At 45.1% G+C, this 19,100-nt stretch overlaps 1 protein-coding gene across 9 annotated transcripts in view; it reads right to left on the bottom strand.

Moving 5' to 3' along the window:
• The window catches only part of HIPK2 (homeodomain interacting protein kinase 2), a 174,361-nt gene that overhangs the window by 107,998 nt on the left and 47,263 nt on the right, over nt 1–19,100 (bottom strand). For 3 of the 9 annotated variants that reach the window (XM_070514545.1, XM_070514547.1, XM_070514530.1), the window contains exon 2: nt 9,204–10,287. In XM_070514545.1, the coding sequence (XP_070370646.1) occupies nt 9,204–10,287 (1,084 nt within the window). Of the gene's footprint in view, nt 1–9,203; nt 10,288–11,431; nt 11,911–18,143; nt 18,272–19,100 lie in introns of those variants that run through there. The other 6 variants (XM_070514548.1, XM_070514538.1, XM_070514541.1 and 3 more) reach the window with 6 other exon arrangements.

A 19,100-nucleotide genomic window follows, 5' to 3' on the forward strand; every position in this document is an offset into this window, starting at 1 on the left:
TGGTGTTGGGGGCCCCTATGATCCAGGGTTTGGAAATGCCAGATGCCATGGGCCTAAGGTTTAGGTAAACAGTGAAAGGACTTGTTTGAAAGACTGTAACAAACTGGGCATGTGAGGGTTTCTGGGGGGTGACAGTGTGAGTTGAGCTATACACATATGAGGCCACTGGTACCGTTCATTCATTCATTTGGCCAGTTAGTCATTCACTCATTCAACAAAGGAGCCTTGGGGAATGGTATCTGCAACATCTATTGAGCATGATGGAAAAAACATGGAAGAGTAATTCACCTCCACCTCCCTCCACCCTTTCTCTGACAAACTCATATTTTGGGCACTTGGGCCCCACCCCCTGCTCAGATATTCTCTCTCGGAGCCCAGACCACCTCCTACTTCCAGCTGACAGGACAGCCAGATAAGAATCCAACTCTGAATTCTTAGCCTATAGTCCTTAAGTTTGCCTAAAAAGGCATTTTCCTGTTATTCCCTTTCCATTTAAAAATGCCACAGATGTAACTGGTAAGGAGGACAAAGATGGATGACCCGGGCACAGTTCTGTAGCTCCCACTTTGGGGGCTTTGTGGGCACGTGTCACACTCCCTCTAATTTCAGAAGCAGTCATGGTGGTCTGCTCTGGGCACCACATCACTTTGCTTTTCTGCTGCATAGCCTCCCCTGAGCCTGCTCAAGCCCACCCAGTCCTAGCACAGCCCGGCCCGAACAAAGGCACAGGAGGGTTAGCACCCTCGAGGGCCCTCAACCTGGGGAGGGGAGTGGTGGTGGACCATGGCCCCAGCCACCTGCCTTTCAGGGCACGATTACCTAAAAGGTAGAATGGAGCAGCCCCCTAATTCCTTACGGAATCACTCCCCTATTCTCTTACACCTGTTTCCTAAGATCTTTTCTCAAACAGACTCCCTGCCCAGAAGCCCTGTCTCAGGCGCTACTTGTGGGGACATTCAACCTAAGACAATTGCTTCCACAACGTCACCATCTCCATCTCTGCCCAGGAACCAGGGCCACAGCCCGATACCAATACCAAGAGCCCTGACCCACCACCCGGCTTTAAGACCCCGTGAGCCAGCAGCTGATGGGGCCAAGAGAGACAGGAGACTCTAGGCTAGTCTTGCACCGGCTTGCAAGGCTGTGGCTGGGAGCTCACCCTCTTTCTCTGAGGAGCCTGGTGAGGGAGGGGGTGAGTATCAAGAGAGCCAAGGGCAGGACGGAGAGGGTCCATTCACTGGGGAGAGCACCCAGGACTTAGAACGTACATGTGGCCCAAAGAGCCAGAAAGAATGGGCAAAGCGATTCAAGGATGACACACTCGGCCTTCTCGGCTTAATGAGAGATGTCTACCGCGGGCAGACGAGGACAGCAGAGCCTGGCACACCCAACCCCTGGCTCCCCAGGGACAGCTCATTCCATTACAGATTTGGGGGCAGAACTGCATAGCTGAGGGCACTCCTACTCATTTCTTGAAACCTCAGCACAAAGCACAGTGTCTGGCACATCTTCGGAATTCAAACAATTACTTGTTCGATGCATAAATGAGGATTATAGCTCTAAACCCAGCTGTGGCTACAGGGAGAGCTCAGTAGCTACTTAGCCGTAAGTGCTACATCTGTTGTAAATTATGCAAAAAGTCACGTACATAAACGTCTCCTTTGCCGTTCCTCTGCTTTTCCGCTCCCACCCAACTCCAACCATTCTCTTAACCACCCACTCACTCGCCAGCTCACCAACCCACATAACCTCTCCTATGACACTCGCCAACTATTTTTGAATCCTCACTGTGACCACCATTGGGGCATAAAGGGTCTGGCCACAAGAAATCTAACTGGGCCCCACGGAGGGGCTGTCAGCCACTCAGATGAAAGATCAATAGCTCGATGGCAGGCTGTCACAATGGCCCCACTTCTCCATCTTGACAGAGCATGCAGTACACCCCGCTGTGAGGCGAGGGACTCTGGAATCCAAGCCCTCTAGAGCAACAGTCCTCAAAGGATAAAATAATAAGTCATAAAGAAGGAGGGAGGAAACTTCTGGAGGTGATGGATCTGCTAAAGGTACAGACTGTGGTGATGGCTTCATGGGTGTATACTTATCTCCAAACTCATCAAGTTGTACACATTAAACACGTACAGTGTTTTGTATGTTAATCATACCTCAAAGTAGTTTTTTTAAAAAAATTAGCTGCAGAACTCGTTTGAATGTATGCCGCCTGGTCCCACCCCACCCCCAGAGAGCCTATCTGTTAGATTTCTTTAGTGACCCAGGAATCTCCATTTTTTTTTTTTTTAAGATTTTATTTTTTCCTTTGTCTCCCTAAAGCACCCCCGTACATAGTTGTATATTCTTCGTTGTGGGTCCTTCTAGTTATGGCATGTGGGACGCTGCCTCAGCGTGGCCCGATGAGCAGTGCCATGTCCGCGCCCAGGATTCGAACCAACGAAACACTGGGCCGCCTGCAGCACAGCGCGTGAACTTAACCACTCGGCCACGGGGCCAGCCCCAGGAATCTCCATTTTTAACAGGCACCTGGTGATACTGGGGCAGGAGGGTCCTTGGATCACGCTTTGAAAACAACTGGTTTATACCTTGAGCCCAAGAGTGGTTCTGGCTCTACTGTCCTCAGGTTTGGGGGCGTGTAGTGGCAGCTCTGCAGCAAGGCAGAAAACTGGGCCACGTTTCTGGGGTGTTAACACTGCCTCTGCACCTGGGCCCTCCGTCTCCAGGGTTGCTCGTGGTGACTCTTGTGATCTGTGAAGGCGCACGGGACTTCAACGTCTTTGAAGGTATGCGTGTGTCCCTGCAAGTATATGCGTGTTTGTCACATGTGTCTGTGTGTCTCCCTTCATGTGCTGGGCATCTATGCACATCAGCATCTCTGCTAGAGCTGAGCATTAGGTCCTATCACCAAGGTGCTCACAAGCACACCTATGTCTGCATATGTCAATGCATGGGCTGGTGCTGGGTTATTGGACTTTGTGTGAGTGCACACCTGTGTGTGTGTGGAGGGGGGACTGGAACACCTGGGCAGAGACACACTCAAATACACACAGAGGTTCCCACTTCAATCATTTCACACTAGAGAAAATTTTCATTTCAAATTATTTCACCATACAGCTCAAGGTCCTGGAGGTGAGTAAGGGAAAATTGAAGACAGCCTAACAGTCCAGATAACTTATTGATTACTTCTCCTGAGAAAAGAGGCTGCAACTCTAAAAGCCTTCACATATTTATAACCGTCTCCCTGGGTGAATGAGATTGTCAATGGGTTGAATATTTCACTTAATATCCTCAAGTGTAAACTGACACCTTTTCTTGTTGTATCTACTAGTAACAAAAGACAAATTAACTTAAGAAGCTAATGCCTGCAATGCAAGTGCTTTCAGAGTTCTTCTTTTCAATCAAATCTAACTTCAAAGTGAGGCGCCTTTCATACTTTATAATCTGCACAAGCTCTGCAATTTTTGAAACTACATATGTTTATGGCTTTATAAAGCTATGTCCCTTTTTGAAGTGACTTAGAGTGAGGCATTTTGGAATATGCCATGTTCCCTGTGGATGGGGAGAAGATCACGGAGGGTTCCCAGTTTGGGTTAATGAGGTCAAGGTCAACCCACAGGCCAGAAAACTGTCCCCTGGCCACGACTGAACCATCAACTCTGGCCAATCGTCTTGTAAACACAGACCCTGGTCATAATGGGATCCAGATGCAGGAGTGTGGATGGCGCACAGTTAGCTGGGGACAGGCGGGGCCGGGATTGGAGCTAAAGTCTCTCATCTCTCCTTCCAGAGCCTAAGACTCCATAGCAGTGGTGGGATTTGAAACCGGGGTGTCTGAAGAGACCAAAGCTTCAAAATTACGCCTTAGAGAAAGCAACGTCAATAAACAAAAGAGCAAAACAAACAAACAAAAACTGTTCCCTTTAAGTCAATTCTGCAAAGTACCAGAAAAGTTAAAAGCACTAAAAGTGTTCATATTTATACTGGGGGGGTGGAAATCCCCCATCATAATCCAGGGCCTCTTCTCTTTAGTCCTGAATAACTACTGTCTCCTAGCTTCTGAGTCCCCTCAACAGTTTTTTTTGGCATTCCCATTGATTAACTTCACTAACATCCTTAACTTCATTAAATTACTCCTTTGTTAAGTCCAAGCCAATCAAGCCTACATCTAAATTCTCCTCTGTCAACCTTGCTCACCTAACCTTTACTGCTAACCCTTCCAGGTGTCACTCCTTTCAACTCCTTCCAGGTGTCACTGTCATTTCCCCCATCCTTCCTTATTTATTCCAATCTCTGGGCTCCCAGGCTTCCCTACCTGCCATCTCACACTTCCTTTAAGACCTACCTCCAGATTCCTTCACAATAGCTCTCGCTCTGTAATCTCTCCCTATCAACCCATTTTGCAAAATCTTTCACTGACTCTGAATTTAACTGTTTTTTCTCATCATTGGCTCCCTAGAGTCTCAATGAGTATCTGCTGATAGGTCAAATATTGGTAACATCAAAGCATCAGCATTACCCTTGAGGCAGTGTGTGTCTTTTAATCTCCCAAAGGGGCCGTAAACCCCTCGGGATTAGAGATCATGCCTTACCCTGAACCTTTCGGTAGATCTAACACAGGACACACAGTAGGTACCCAATGAACCAAGCTGAGTTAAAATATATCTCTACCCCCACCTAAAACAACCATGGAATCAACCTGAAGATGGTCTCTGCAACCAAGAGAATAAGACAGGGAAGGTTAGATTATTCTGGAAAAGTAGATTACTGCCATTTGTTATGTCCTAAATTTTTATGCCCATTTTTTTGGTCCTAGTAATGGTCTTAAGTGTTTCAAATTAAGTCTAGACAAGAGTATTTTGAATAGCCCAGAGCAGAAACAAAAAATCTACACATTTTCATTGATGACTATCCTTCGCCTCCATGGCATGTCTTTTTTTGTTCCTCCTGAGTAGAGCTTAATATTTGGTCTTGTTCTTAGTTTGCTGGTCGTGCTGATAGAGGAAATACCCCAGCATCAATTTACTGCTTGCTCCAAAAAAACAACTGGCATCAATGTAGAATGAGACAGCGAAAGGGCAGCGATGTCCAGGTGAGGTAAAAGAAGGAAGCAGGATTACCTACAACGCCATTCCTTAAGGGTTAACACCTGAGAGGTGACACCATTAAGGAAACCCCTTTCTCTCTCAAAGAGAGGGCCTAAGGCCCCCTGGACAAGCTCACCTGCAATTCCCTGTGGTAAATGGGTGGGTGGGGGGGGCGGGGTGTGTTGGGTGTGGAGCAGGACCTTGGTGAAAATGTGTTCTTAACAAGCTGTCCAGGTGATTCTTACGCACAATAAAGCTCGAGAACCAGTGAGGTTTGACAATTAACTGTGTAACTGACCTTCAACTTGGAAGGTCAAGCTGGAAGGAGATACCCATGCACCAGACTTAAAAACCTAAAAAAGAATACCATTTCCTGAAAAACACACAATCAGGCTTGCCTCACAGAATAGCTACACCAATATACCCACAACCTTGGCCAAGAAAATGCCTAATAATGGCTAGGGAAACAGTTTACTGTCCGCCACACAGCCTACTTTTCCAGGTACCCCAGGCTGAGGATATGAACATCCCTTTATGTCATACTGTTCCCATGTCACTAGGTGGGGACGAGAGTGGGATGAGACATGTACTACTGTCCCATTTAGAACAGAGAAGGACATGTAAGTGTTCTCCCCTTTGAAAGCGAGAGGTCCCCTGGGAATCATTTGCCCAGGTGACACAGGGGGACCCTAGGGGAACCAAGCCCTGCTGACAGCTGGATACACAGTGGGACGGCTTGTCTGCCCCAGGCAGCTCCAATGCAGAGACATTCTTTCAAGATGTAGCTGAAGACGTCTTCCTTCTCAGATTAACAATGGACAACTGAAGAGCTTTTTTCCGCTCCCTCTCTCCCATAAGAGGGCAAAGCAATTGGGAAAATCAACTTGATAAATGTGGCCTGGAGTTGGCTGTCCCACACAGCGAGGACTAAGGCAGATGGAGCTGGAGACTGTCCTCAGACACTCGTATTGTTGTGTGGTAGCAAACAACTCTGGGGTTCAGAAGAGGCTGGGGGACATCAGGACGTTGTGACCAATTTAGAGATGAAGCATCATTTCATGCAGGAAAGCTGGGCTGGCTTTCAATGTTAACTGTGCCCATGAACTCAGAGCTGGGCACAGGCGGACCCACCAGCAGGACCCAAAGGACACTCACCTTTTTGACCAAAGTGACCACAAGGAGGAAGAGGTTATCCTGCTTAGAATGTTAGGCAGCCCATCGCTTAAGGGCTAAAGAAAGGGGGTACTATCACCCCCAGAGGGAGGGAAATGGGGTGTAGAGGCCCAAAGTGGAGGACAGGGAGAGGAGAGCTAATGAGAGCCCTGGGACTGTCGGCAGATGAGCCTTCAACACCCCCTGGAGGTGTTTCTCCTGCAACCCTGGCTTCCTGAGCCGGGGTCCCCGCACCAGGGCCGACGGGAAAGCAAAGTAAAACTGGAGAGTCCCTCTGGGGGCAGACGGGTGGGAGGTGTCGCAGGAGCACAAGAAGGTGAGAAGACCAGAGTGCCTAAGGACCCCAACGTCGACCTACTTAGTTCATTAAGTTTCCTCTAAGTACACATTGCCTTTTCAAGTCTTTTTACGAGTTACCATGCTCAATTTTTGGTAAACATGAATGAAGCTGGTATCTGTTCACTAAACAGCAATTTGGGGTAAGATTACTAAACTATAAAAGCGTGAGCAGCCCAACTTTGCTGCCGTTCACCCTACATTCAGGCCGAGACCGAGGAAGAAGTGGCCTTTGGCACGCTGAACTGGCACACCCAAACATAAAGTGACAGGAGCAGTAGAGAGCAGGCCATGGCACGGCCATCCCTCAGACGGGCTGGTGGCCCGTGAGGATGCCACCCTTAGCTCATTTTCCAAGAAGGGCACTTTCTAAAGAGGACCCGGGCTGCCCCAACCCCTCCCTCTGCCTTCAAGTCCAGGCTCCCCCTTCCTCCGTGGCCAGAGCGCTGGGCTCGTGGCCTCCCTCGCCACTCAGTTCTGATGAGAAACGCCTGGCTCTGGAGCAGAGGGGCAGACAGCAGACTGCAAAAGTTTACGAAGCAAGTGAGTGGAGAGGACACAGGTGAACGGGAGTGGATCCATCCTTCCGGAGGCTGGCAGGGAAGCAGGCTCCTCCCCAGAGGGGGGAGATGCTGCACACCTGGGCTTAATGTGAAGGGAACGGCTGGTGAAGGACGGATGTAGGAGCCTAGAAGAGAGCTGCAGTCGCTCAGGAAATGCCTCCTCAAGGGAGGGTGGGCCAAGGAGGGGAGAGAGAGCAGAAGTGGAGGGGCCTGGAAACCTGTCTGAGTTAGGATTAAGCTGAGGACGGGGAGAGGGGCAGGCAGAGACCTGTGTCTTGTGGCTACAGACCTCCCAGGGCAGGAGGGTGCGGGGTTAGCTACCAAGACCCACACCTGAGGGACCGGGGCGGGGGGGGGGGGGTGCCGTGGGCACACAACAGGAGGGAGGGGTCTGCAGCAGTCTACAGAGCCGGCCAGGCCCGATGGGTGGGCACTTTGGAATACGAGGTCAGCCTCAGGAACGGGGGACGAGCCAGCCATGCTGACATGGCTCTAGCACATTTTCCAGCCCTTTCTCCATGGCCTGGAAGGAAGTGTGGAGAAAACACATTAACCATCGAGTATCAGGGAGGAAGTGCTCAGAGATGAGTCTTGGGATTCTGCTTTTACTGCCCTCATGTCAATCTCTTAAGTGTCTATCAGTCCTGTCTTCTCGGGGGAGTTTTAGTTTTGTTTCTTGCCAGCTTCCGTTTTCACTGGACTGTTCAACGTGAGCTCAAACAACCCATCATAATCTCCACAGAAGAGACTCTCTTGCTTCCTATTTCTATCCACTCCTTCTGTGCGCTGATCACATGCTGGACACTGAGGGAAGCACTTAGGCTACATCACAGCATTCCATCATCCCGATAGCCCCACAGGCTGGTGACCGGATGTTCCCAGGTTACGGGTGAGGACAAGAAGGTGTAGAGAAATGAGGCAACATGCCCAAGTTGCACAGCTTGGGGAGTGGAGGGATCAGGTTCAACCCCAGCTTCTCCTCACTCCAAAGCCAGTGCTCTCACTGGGTCCCACCAGAGAGTCGGTTCCCAACCCTGGCTGCACACTGGGACTCCCAGAAAAGCTGTAAAAAACACCCATTCAGGACCCCACCCCTAGAGATGTGGATGCAGTTTGTGGGGTCTGAGATCCAAGCCAGGTTATGTTTTAAAGCCCCTTCGGGTGATTTTAATCTTGTAGCCAGCATTGGGAACCAGCATGCTAGACGACCCAGGATGGTGAGGGCCTGGCCTCTGCTGTTGTGGCTGGTCCTGGTACCCAGAACCATGCCTCGCACATGTTAGAAGTGAAATAAATCCCTGGTGAATGAGTGAAGGATGAAAGCTTTGCACTTCCCTACCAAGGGTACTACAATCCTTCCATCATCCTGACCCCAAACCGGGAATTCTCTCACCACAGGAGCAAGCTGATCGGCCCCTGGGATGCAGTCTCTCCCTTCTTCCATCCCTCGTCCACAGGGATGCACAAGCCATCTTCTGAGAGCATCACTTTCTTCCCGTTACCCCCTGTTGTTTGAACACCTCAGTGCTTGCTCCATGTTTAAGGAGACAATTGCAGTCCCTTAGCCTGGTATTTAAGACCTCAACAAACTGGTACCACCTATCCTTTCAATCCCACCACCCACAGATCCTCTGTGCTGGCCAGGTAGGTGTTCTCCTGGTCTCCTATGCGAGTCTTGTGCATTCCTGCCGGAGTGACTTCAGTAATGTACATCCCTTTCTCTCCTCCATCCGTCTGGATCTTGCCCATCCCTGAGGAACTAACTCCTGTGCTATGCCTTTGCTCTTCACCCCAGCCCCCAGGAATCCCTTCCAAGTCTCAACATCTATGCCAAGAATCTTACTTGGCATCATTCTTACACGGCTTCTAATCATCATTTCAATGTGCACATGTTCTAATTTCCTGACTAAATTATGACCACTCGAGGACAGCAACTGCAGGTGTGTAATTTTATTTCCCCCCAGTGACTAACACTGCACATTCTCTGTGAATGCCACTGGGCACTGAGTAACTCCTGTCTCGGTGCAGATGGTCTTACCTGTAATATCTGGACTGCAAGTAGGTGGAACACACTGCCTTGGACACGTGACTGGCTGAACCAAAGTCGATGACCTTTACTCTGTATGGTTGTCTAGATGGATCGACCAGCATGATGTTTTCTGGTTTGAGGTCAGCATGGATAAGACCTAGGCTTTTCAGTTTCATCAGGGCTGTGGCTACCTGCTGGAGGACCGGGCGAATGTATTTGAGGGGCAAGGGGCTAAACTTGTTCTGCTTCAGAAAGTCATAGAGGTTCTGCTCCAACATCTCAAAGACCAAGCACGTGTGATTCTTGTGCTGGAAGCACTCATAGGCCCGGACAAAGTTGTAGTCATCAGCACTCTCTGTGCTCAAGCGGGCCAGGATGCTCACCTCAATCTGACCTTGTCGGGCATACGACGGGTGGTTCTTCAGGATCTTGATGGCCACAATTTCATTGGTGCCCCGTTTCCAGCACTTGACCACTTGCCCAAACGTCCCTCTGCCCAAGAACTCTAAAACTTCATAAGTGTTGGTCATGGAGCACAGCACCTCATGCTGGACTAGCTGATAATCACCCTCACTGTTGGAGCCACTGTTTTTGGAGGTGGCAGTCGATGTGGTGGCAGTGGCTACAGTGGCCCCACTTGCATTATTCTGAATCATGGGTGGATGCTCTTCAATGATCTGCACGCTGCTTGTGTTCTCAATCTCCTCACTCTTACGCTTGAGTCCACATTTTTGGTAGGTATCAAGAAGGCTCACAGTGCTTCGACGCATTAGGTTATGTGGTCCGCCGAGGACTTGCCCAGTGACAGAAGTGCTACTTGCTGATGTTACAACTATGTGCCCGGTGCTTCCTGGGAAGATGATGGTCTGCTCGTAAGGTAGGCTTGGGTTTGGGATTGGCAAGGAGGTGCTGACGGTTGTGGTGGCTGGCTGAGAAGGTGGTATGTTCTTGCTCTGGCTGTACACTTTGCTGTGGGAGCCGTACCCAGTCATGTCCCAGTTGGAACTCGGCTCTACTTTCAGTTTCTTCACACTACAGAAGGCACTTGATTGAAGGGTGTGAGGGGAGAAAACTTGCACATGTGAGGCCATACCTACAAGAGAAAGGGAAAAATAAATATTTCAGTCACCACTGCATGAGTAAACGTAACAGATTCATTTCAGTTCTGACCAGTACTGGGGTCCTATGGAATATTTTCCTCTCACTTCAAAACAAGGTTGGAGAAGTGGATCTATTCCACTCAGAAACACATTCTGGTCACTCAGTTTGCGGGGCCAAGTAGTTCCCGTGTCCCACCTGCCACCATTAGGAGGATGGGAAACTTGCTAGAGTAGAGCCAGGAATACAGTTAAGATCTGGATACAGAATCAGAATGCTGGGACTTTGTATATTATTTATTTTTTAATAAATATTGTTTGTGATAGAAACAGATTTTTCCTCAATTATCACTGGGTTGAAATCCTACTAAAACTAAAGACAACATGAGGCGGCCCAGTTAACTGATATTCTTAGTTGTCCCACATGGTCAGCTACTCCTTGTCACAGACCCTGTCAGGTTCACTCGTTTGAGGAAACGTCTTCCCACATAAGTCCAACTGTGGAGTCTCTCATGATCTGCGAGCTTCTGGATGAACCATAATTACCCTCTGGGATCTTAGTCATCTTAAATGAATTCTGTAGGGTTGAGTAGATCAGCAGTTGGTCTGATGTTTTCACTTAGATAGCCTAACATTATAATAGCCTTTTTTGGAGGGAGTGGGTAGCACAATTCACAGGCTCTAATCACTCACTTTTCTGCTGAATTCATATATTGATAAATTTATTTAGAGAGTACCTTTATTTCATACGAACATCTCACCCACAATTTATATATCCTCAGAAATCTATAAGACCATTAGTCTGAAATAGTTGTACAATTTATAATTTTGGTGATACTGAAAAGAAACAAAAACTCATAGAAAATATATTACGGAAAAATACTAAGATGATGCGGAAAGATACATTCTTAAAGGCGAAAGTAGAAACAACCATTGCCCATCTTCTGAGCTGCAATTGATAAACATTTCTTACCGTAACACAAGAAAAGTGGGATTTCTATCAAGCAGCGCTAGTGTTTAGCCATCCTAGTATTCGTGTCTCTCTCGTCCCCTGGCATTACCTAGAGTGGTTACCTAACATTTTCCTTTTCACCTCATCACCCATCACCCTAGTCCACCCTCTCTTAGCAGATAACCCACCTTTCACTTTGTCCAGAAGCTTGAGGTCAGCAGCCTTGCTTTCCACCTTTATTCTCTTCATTTCAAAACATTCCTGAATCCACATCCATTCTCCATCCTCTCTTCCTTCTCTCTGGTCTCAGAGGAAGAGGTGTCTCTCCCTTCCAACACTAAAAGTTCCCCCTATTCCCATGATTCATCCTCTCCGACTTTCTCTTGAACTTCACGCTCCCTCCACTGTCCTCTCTTTCTCTTACAGCTTTCAATTTCTCCCTGTTAGGTACTTAATAAAGTTTTGCCAAACGAATCAATGACTTAATGTCTGTCTTCTGCCGTCGTGTGTGTGTGCACACACAAACTCCCAACTCAGAAGGGAAGAGAAATAACAGCCATATTCTCCCTTTTAATTCTTTCCTTCTCACCTATAATCAATGGTTTATGTACCCTTTTCTTCGCGATTCACTCCTTAATCCTTTTCCTCGCACATATACACACACTATAGGACTGGTTCTTAAAAGTAAACGACTTCCTAATTGCCTAATCCAATGGCCTTTTTTCAGCCCCTATTCTCCTTGACCTCTGCAACATCTGATACTGCTGACCACAACTTCCTTCTTGATGCTCTTATCTGTGCTTAAGTGAATCTGTAACCTCCTCCCCAGTGTCTGATTGCACACTGTACGCTTGGGTGGTTCCTTTTCCTCTTTCTCCTTTAAAATGTTGGCATTTCCAACACTTCTGACTCTGTTTTCTCTGGAAGATATCATCCATTCAGTTTAAGCTGTCATCTCTATGCAGGCAACTCCCATATGTTTATCATAGGCCAGGCTCTCCCTTGTTCCTTCCAGTAATACATTTCTGCCTCTTGCTACATCAAAGACAACCATCCAAAGCTGAACTCTTTATCTTTTCCTAAAAATCTAGCCATCTTACCCTCCATCCTAACACCCCCATTTCTGTTCATAAAATATTTTTCTAGTTACTTGGTCCCAAAACTGTGGATTTACCTTTGATGATTCTTCTTTGCCTCCATGGACAAGAAGGTGCTAAGTCTTATTAATTTCTCCTTCCTTCAAAATGTCTCTTGTATCCATCTCTTTATTTCTGTTCTTGCTGCCACTTCCATAGTTAAAGCACTTATCACTTTCTAGTAGAACTAAAGCAAACAAAGACATCTGGTCTACCTGAGCACTCTTTCTTCCTCCAATTTGCCCATATTCAGCCACCAGATTAATCCTTCTAGAATATTTCTAAGCATGTCTCTCCTCTGTCCAAAAACTTGCAACAATTCCTTAGTGTCTAGAAAATAAAGTTGAAGATTCTTCAACTTTACACCATCACATTTTAATTTCAACCACCTCGTAGGCTTCATCTCCAACTATTAACCCTCTTCAGCCCTCAACTCTAATTAAGCTGTTCGACTCACTGTTTCTAAAATGTCTCTTATACTTCCTATCTCCATATTCTCACACCATTCCCCCATCTGACATGCCTTCACTGTTTCTCTCAACTTACCCAAAGACAAGACAATTCAGATCCCTCCTCCTCCCAGATCCCTCCAACCTACAGTGATCATTCCCCACTCTCCGTTCCTGTGGCACTTACCCTAGGTACCATCTATTTGGCCATAAATTGTATTGTTGCCTTGCAAAATCTCTTGTCTTGTTGAATTGAATGACTTATCTTTTGTGCCATTTAACTTTTTACACTTTAGGTCATGCTTCTGTAACCAGACAATATTCTGGGGGCAAGAGCTACAGTTTATATCCCATACTTGTTGGTGTTTTCCCCAGTATTAAGCTGAGTTTATTATACACGGTACGCACTCAGTTGATGGAATAAAGCACTCTTTAACTGCCCAGGCCTCCAGGAGAGCTTAGTTCTCCAAATTACCAGTCACAGGCACCTACTGAACCAGGCCTCACTCTGGACAGTAAAGAAAAACCTGCCAATACTTTTCCACCCAAAGCAAGAGTTAAAAAAAAAAAAAAAAAAAAAAAAAAACCAAGGCAGAGGCTAGGCAGCTCTTGTCCTGGGTTCAGCACTCATGCTCTGTCTGTTCTTCAGCCTGGACATTCTCTGACTTCCCAGGGGCAGCCTTGGTATGTCTAACACTCAGCATCTGCTCTGAACCCCACCTTGACCCTGATCCCACAAATCTGACAGAGGCTTGCTTTCTTGTTTGGTTCCTGAACTCCAATATCTACCTGTGTAATCTGACTACACTCCTGTACACATCCTTCTGCCTGGCCAGACGATTTTGGCTTGCTTATTCAGAATCTACACTTCACCTATTTCTTCCTACTACTTTTTTTGTTCAAGTTGACCTCTCCCTAATTCTATAACACATAAAATGGTTTTTCTGTATTTATCAGTATTAAGTAGCCATATTGTTCTAGATGTTGTACACAACATAGAAACGACCAATCCCTTCACTTTTAGTAACTTATCCACTGAAGAGGCAAGGTGAAATAAGCATTTCCCTTATCCTTCAGTGTCTAGCTTGCTCCTTACTCCTCGATCCTCAAGCACTTGGGGCGGTGGGGGGGTGGGGTGAGGGGTCAAGGGTGGCAGCAGAAGAAATATGCTGATGTTACATAAAAGAGATGTGGCTCTAGTCTCTATTTCAGTGTTTCAAAAAGATCTTGGTGGAAAGGCCAGGGTGTAGAAATGGAATTTTACAGAGGGGAAGTGGATGGCTTATGACTTATTTGTTATTGGGATGACAGCCAAGGGTCATAAAATTGTGGAAATCATCACTGGCTACCTCTGGTGACAGATGCCCAGGATCAGAGAGGAGGCCTGCATGGCTAGAAACGCCCTTCACCACGCCGCCTGCCTCAGACTCTGGCCTCGCCTGGTGTGGCCACTGCTGTTCCTTTATAAGGTCAATAGCCACTATTCCAAGAACTAGATGCAATTCCCGATATAGTCTTATTTTTTTCCCCAGCTTTATTGAGATATAATTGACGTACAACATCGTGTAAGTTTAAGGTGTACAACACGATGATTTGATACATGTTTATAGTGCAAAATGATTACCGTAATAAGGGTAGTTAACACATTCATCATCTCACATAATTACCTTTTCTTTTTGGTGGTGAGAACATTTAAGATCTACTCTCTCAGCAACCTTCAAGTACACAATACAGTACTGTGGACTACAGTCACCATGCTGTACATTAGATCCCAGAACTTATCCATCTCATAGCTGGAAGTCTGCTGATAGAACCTTATTACCTTTATTCCGCAGCAGAGGCCACTTTGCTGCGGGAAGCAAAATCTCAAAGATATAGCTAAGGAAAGTCTTCAATAGTAATTATTTACATAATCATAATGATTACTATTATTTGTAAATCTCTAAAATATCTTTGTAAAATCTCTAAAATCTCTAAAAATATCAGGCGTGATGCCTGTAGAGGGTCCAGGGGGCCACAAAAGCCTAAGTAGCTCCCAAGATAACACCTGACAAGGTGGCTACGTTTTCAGCCCTGTGAAAGCACAACAGGTCACATAATCTAGAACCAAAGCTTCTAAAAGGGCAGCATCCTGGTTACCATGCCACCTGTCCCATAAGCAGGTCAAAATCATAAACACTGAATATCAGCTATACATCAGGCCATACACGCTTTGTAATGTTACTGATACAAGTTTATGTGGATGTTATAAAAGTGATCAGTAAAAAGCACTTAAAAACACATTTATTAAAACTTAAGACAACTTATGTCACAGAACTGTAATATATTCTTCCTTGCACATGACAAATGAAAAACAGAGCCTATAAAACGGACATTAAAATATATCCTATAGTCAGCAGAATTAAAGTCCATTATTTGTGAGAAGTCGTTTCTTATCACCACAAAGACAAAAGAAGACTGCCTCTTTCATGTCTCAAACAAATCTAGGTTCCCTGTTATGTAGGGTGCATTTGGATGGCATGTATGCTAAAGGCAATGCTGGCAGTGGGCCCTCTTTCGGATGCTTTATTCAAATGCTCATTTTGCATTTTTAAAAAACACGCATGTAAGTCCACATTCACAACACTATTTTTAAAACATTTGCCTTCTACTTTTTATTATAGATGCTATTTATGTCCATAAAATGCTTTCACACTTGACTTCAAACTCTATGCCTCAGGATTCTTATGATTCTCCAGATTTTAAAATCTTCAGCACCTAGTACGTCCCAGGCTCTGGGCCAGATCTCTTATGGACAGGGTAAGCAGACGTCTGACGCTGTCTGGGACAATCCGGAATTACCCTTGTTATGTCAATTCAATTAATAAGAGCAATCTCCCCACTTTCATTCTCACAAGGGTCCTAGTTTGAAAACTAGGAAGTCAAGCGATGGGCAAAGACTCCTATGATAAGAGGAAAAACCAGTCCCTGACCCCACAAGTTCAAAGCTGGGTCATTCCACATGCCTCTTTGTCTTAATGGTTTAACGAGAAATTCATTTTTCTAGAGTTAAGAATAATTTTTTCCACCTAAAAAAAAGAAAAGCTAAAAATCTTCATGATCTTCCTGAGTTCTTAACTCACAAGATTTTTTAAAAGGTCATTTGTTAAAGGATTGGCTCATTTAGTTCATTTTTTCCCCGCTTATTTGCTTAGTTTTTTCATAATTTTATATTTCACAATTAGATGAACTGAAAAGTTGCTTCACATCTGAGTACATTTCCTTTCCATTTCGCCACCCCAAGATTATCTACTGGAAGATCAGACTCTGGTGAAACTACAAGGATGAGTGAGGGTTCAACTATGATTAAAAAAAAAAAAATTAAACTGAATTTAATTTCACTGAATTCTATCAAAGCTTGAGAGAAGAAATTATAAGTAAAATAGCAGCACCATTTTTATCAGTATATAAAGTTTAATTCTGGTTTGGCAGATATGAAATAGATTACCACTCAGAATCCAGTTACATTATTAAAGAAAATGGAATCATGAACACTTTAAGAGGAACCCACTTCCCCACTTCCTAAAGTCCTTTGGACACACATTTCTACTGAATAATGACTATTTGATAGAAAATAGAGATTTTGGGTTTTGTAATCAAGAACTCAAAGGAAGGATTAATTCCCATACCTGGCAGAATGCTACATCTATCTTATAGGTCATATCATGCACATAAGATATAATAAAATTATAGGATATATGTCGAAATATATGAATGGTATAAATATGCATCTGAATGGACATTTTTAAACATCTAGAAAAGGGTTAATCTGTATAACCCTTGATTACCCTGTATAACATCATAATTTGATGCCTCAGGGGGTTGAAAAGTACTAGAAAAAATTTCTTCATTGACATACAAAACAATATTCATAAAATTTTAATGACAGTCATCCTGCTTATCAAGTTTATATTTCACATGTAACACAAAGATAATTTCAGGTTAGCCCATTTCTAAATGATACATTTCTAAAATAGTGTATACTAAATGTCTATGGGGCTTTTATATCATTTTCAATCAAAGTCTGTTTATCCACTAGCTGTATAATGTTAAACATATGGTATATTCCACCAGAGCACAGTTTAGGATCAACTACAAGCTCAACAGAATTCTTTTGTCAATAACGACAATGATAATACTACTGATTGCGTTAAGGGTCTTCTGTATAAAAAAGACTGGGGTTGGGCACAAAAGGAAGCACAAGGACATCAGCACTGCCCTAAAGGAGTTAAAATCTCATGTGTTTGCCAAGTTCAATGCAAATTACAAAGGACAATACACAATTCTAGGCAATATAAGCAACTCGCCAAAGTAAACACAATAGGAGTTCAGAGGCAGGAATCACGATGGGTTGTGGTTAGGCAAGGGTTTACAGAGGAGCTAAGATCTGAGCTGCCATTAGAAAGATGGGGTATCTTTTGAAAGGCAGAAGGACAGTATTGCAGATCCTGCTAACTGCATGTAAGTACATGTGGGGGGCGTGGCGGGGTATAGAGCCAGCACTATGGCCTATGCCCTCAGGAAGATTAGGCTTTGCTTGGAGACAACAATTCGGGAGCATTTACATAGTAGTAATATATTAACAAACGCTAAGCCAATAAATAGCCACTGTGTGCACTAACAGCCTACTTATCCAGAATCGTCATCTTCTGATGACTTCACTCATCTAGAAGTAATTTTTAAATCCTGAAAAAAGCTGGTGTGAAGCCCTAGCACTAAAGCCACTCACTTTACTCCTCGAGCCTTCACTCGTCTTCCCGATTGACACCTAATACCTAATTAACAAGTTGCGGAGGGACTGTCGTCACTGAGTTTGCTCTCTGTGTCAGGCTCAGGTGCTTACACCCCACGACTGTAAGGTAAGGAGCATTTTCCCTGTTTAGAGACGAGTAAATGGAATGTAGGGAGATGACACAGTTTGTCCAAACTGTGGGAGATGACACCACTGTGCTACTACTAGCAGGGTGGGGATTTGAACTGAGGTCTGCCTGATCCCAAATCTGTACTGTTAAACACTGTTCTTCTTCACTCTTTAGGTTTTTAGACTAAAAGCACCAAATAAGGAGAAAGGCACAATAACAGCCAAGGAAAAATGAAAGCTGATACGTGAGAAGAGACAGATGTAAAGTATGGGGCACACCCAACTTTACACCACCTATAAAATAATGGACACCCACAACAATGATCCCAAGTCATCTATCAATTCTGTACCCTCTGGTTATGATGACATTTGAGAAATATAACCATTCAAAATTGTTCAAATAAAATAAATTTACCTCCTTAAAGAGGTAAACTTCACTTATCTGATGCATAGTGGACAGAGCACTGGTCTTGAGTAAGATGATCTGGGCTGTCACAGCAGTCCAGGGGTGAGGTAATGAGGATCTGGACTAAGGAACTGCCTGAGAAAATAGAAAGGAAGTAGCAGAAACATAAGACTTTGCAGAGAAGAAAAGGCAAGACATACTGACAGATGGGATATAAGGGCAAAGGAGAGAGAGGAATCAAATATATCTGGGGGACAATAAGGAGCAGGTTCCATTGATAGTGATGGGAAAGATGGGGAGAGGTATTAAAGTTATTTATCTCTACGGGACGGGATAAATGGAGTAGGTTTTCAACAAGTTGAATTACAAGCACCAACAGGATATCCAAGTTGAAAAATTCAGTGTTCAACTACTCATACTGAAACTCTGAGGCAAGGAATTGCTTAATTCACCAAAGTTAAAGTGTCAGGAGCTGCTGGTCATTGACAATCAGCATCTACTTCCCATTTGCTGAGCTGACTCTTGAAGGAAGATAAACCATTTTGACAAGAGAGTGGAAATCAATAGGATGGGCTAAGCTTACACAGGATTAATCAGACGGGAAAGAGGTCAAGGTGACCCTGAACCAGGTCATGCATAAGGCCAAAGACAAGGACGTAGCCAAAAATATTGCTAAACAAAGATCAGCAGGACAGAGTGACAAATATACCAAAAGGAAAAAAGACTGAAATCAAGGGTTCGCGTCCCAAAGAGACCAAGAAAGGAATGGTGTTGCCGATTGTGAGAGCAGAGTCCAGCTAGAAGAGCTCTATTTTGGATAGATTTCATTTCAGGCATTAGTAACAACATAGAAGAAATGTTCTATGTGTACCAAGGAAAAAACCAGGATAGGAGAATGGGTGAGAGGTCATGGCTGGAGATATTGACCTGAGGGCTGTCGTCAACACCTAGATGAAAATGGAATCC

This window comes from Equus asinus, chromosome 1 (genome assembly GCF_041296235.1).
Source record: "Equus asinus isolate D_3611 breed Donkey chromosome 1, EquAss-T2T_v2, whole genome shotgun sequence".
NCBI classification, from domain to species: domain Eukaryota; kingdom Metazoa; phylum Chordata; class Mammalia; order Perissodactyla; family Equidae; genus Equus; species Equus asinus.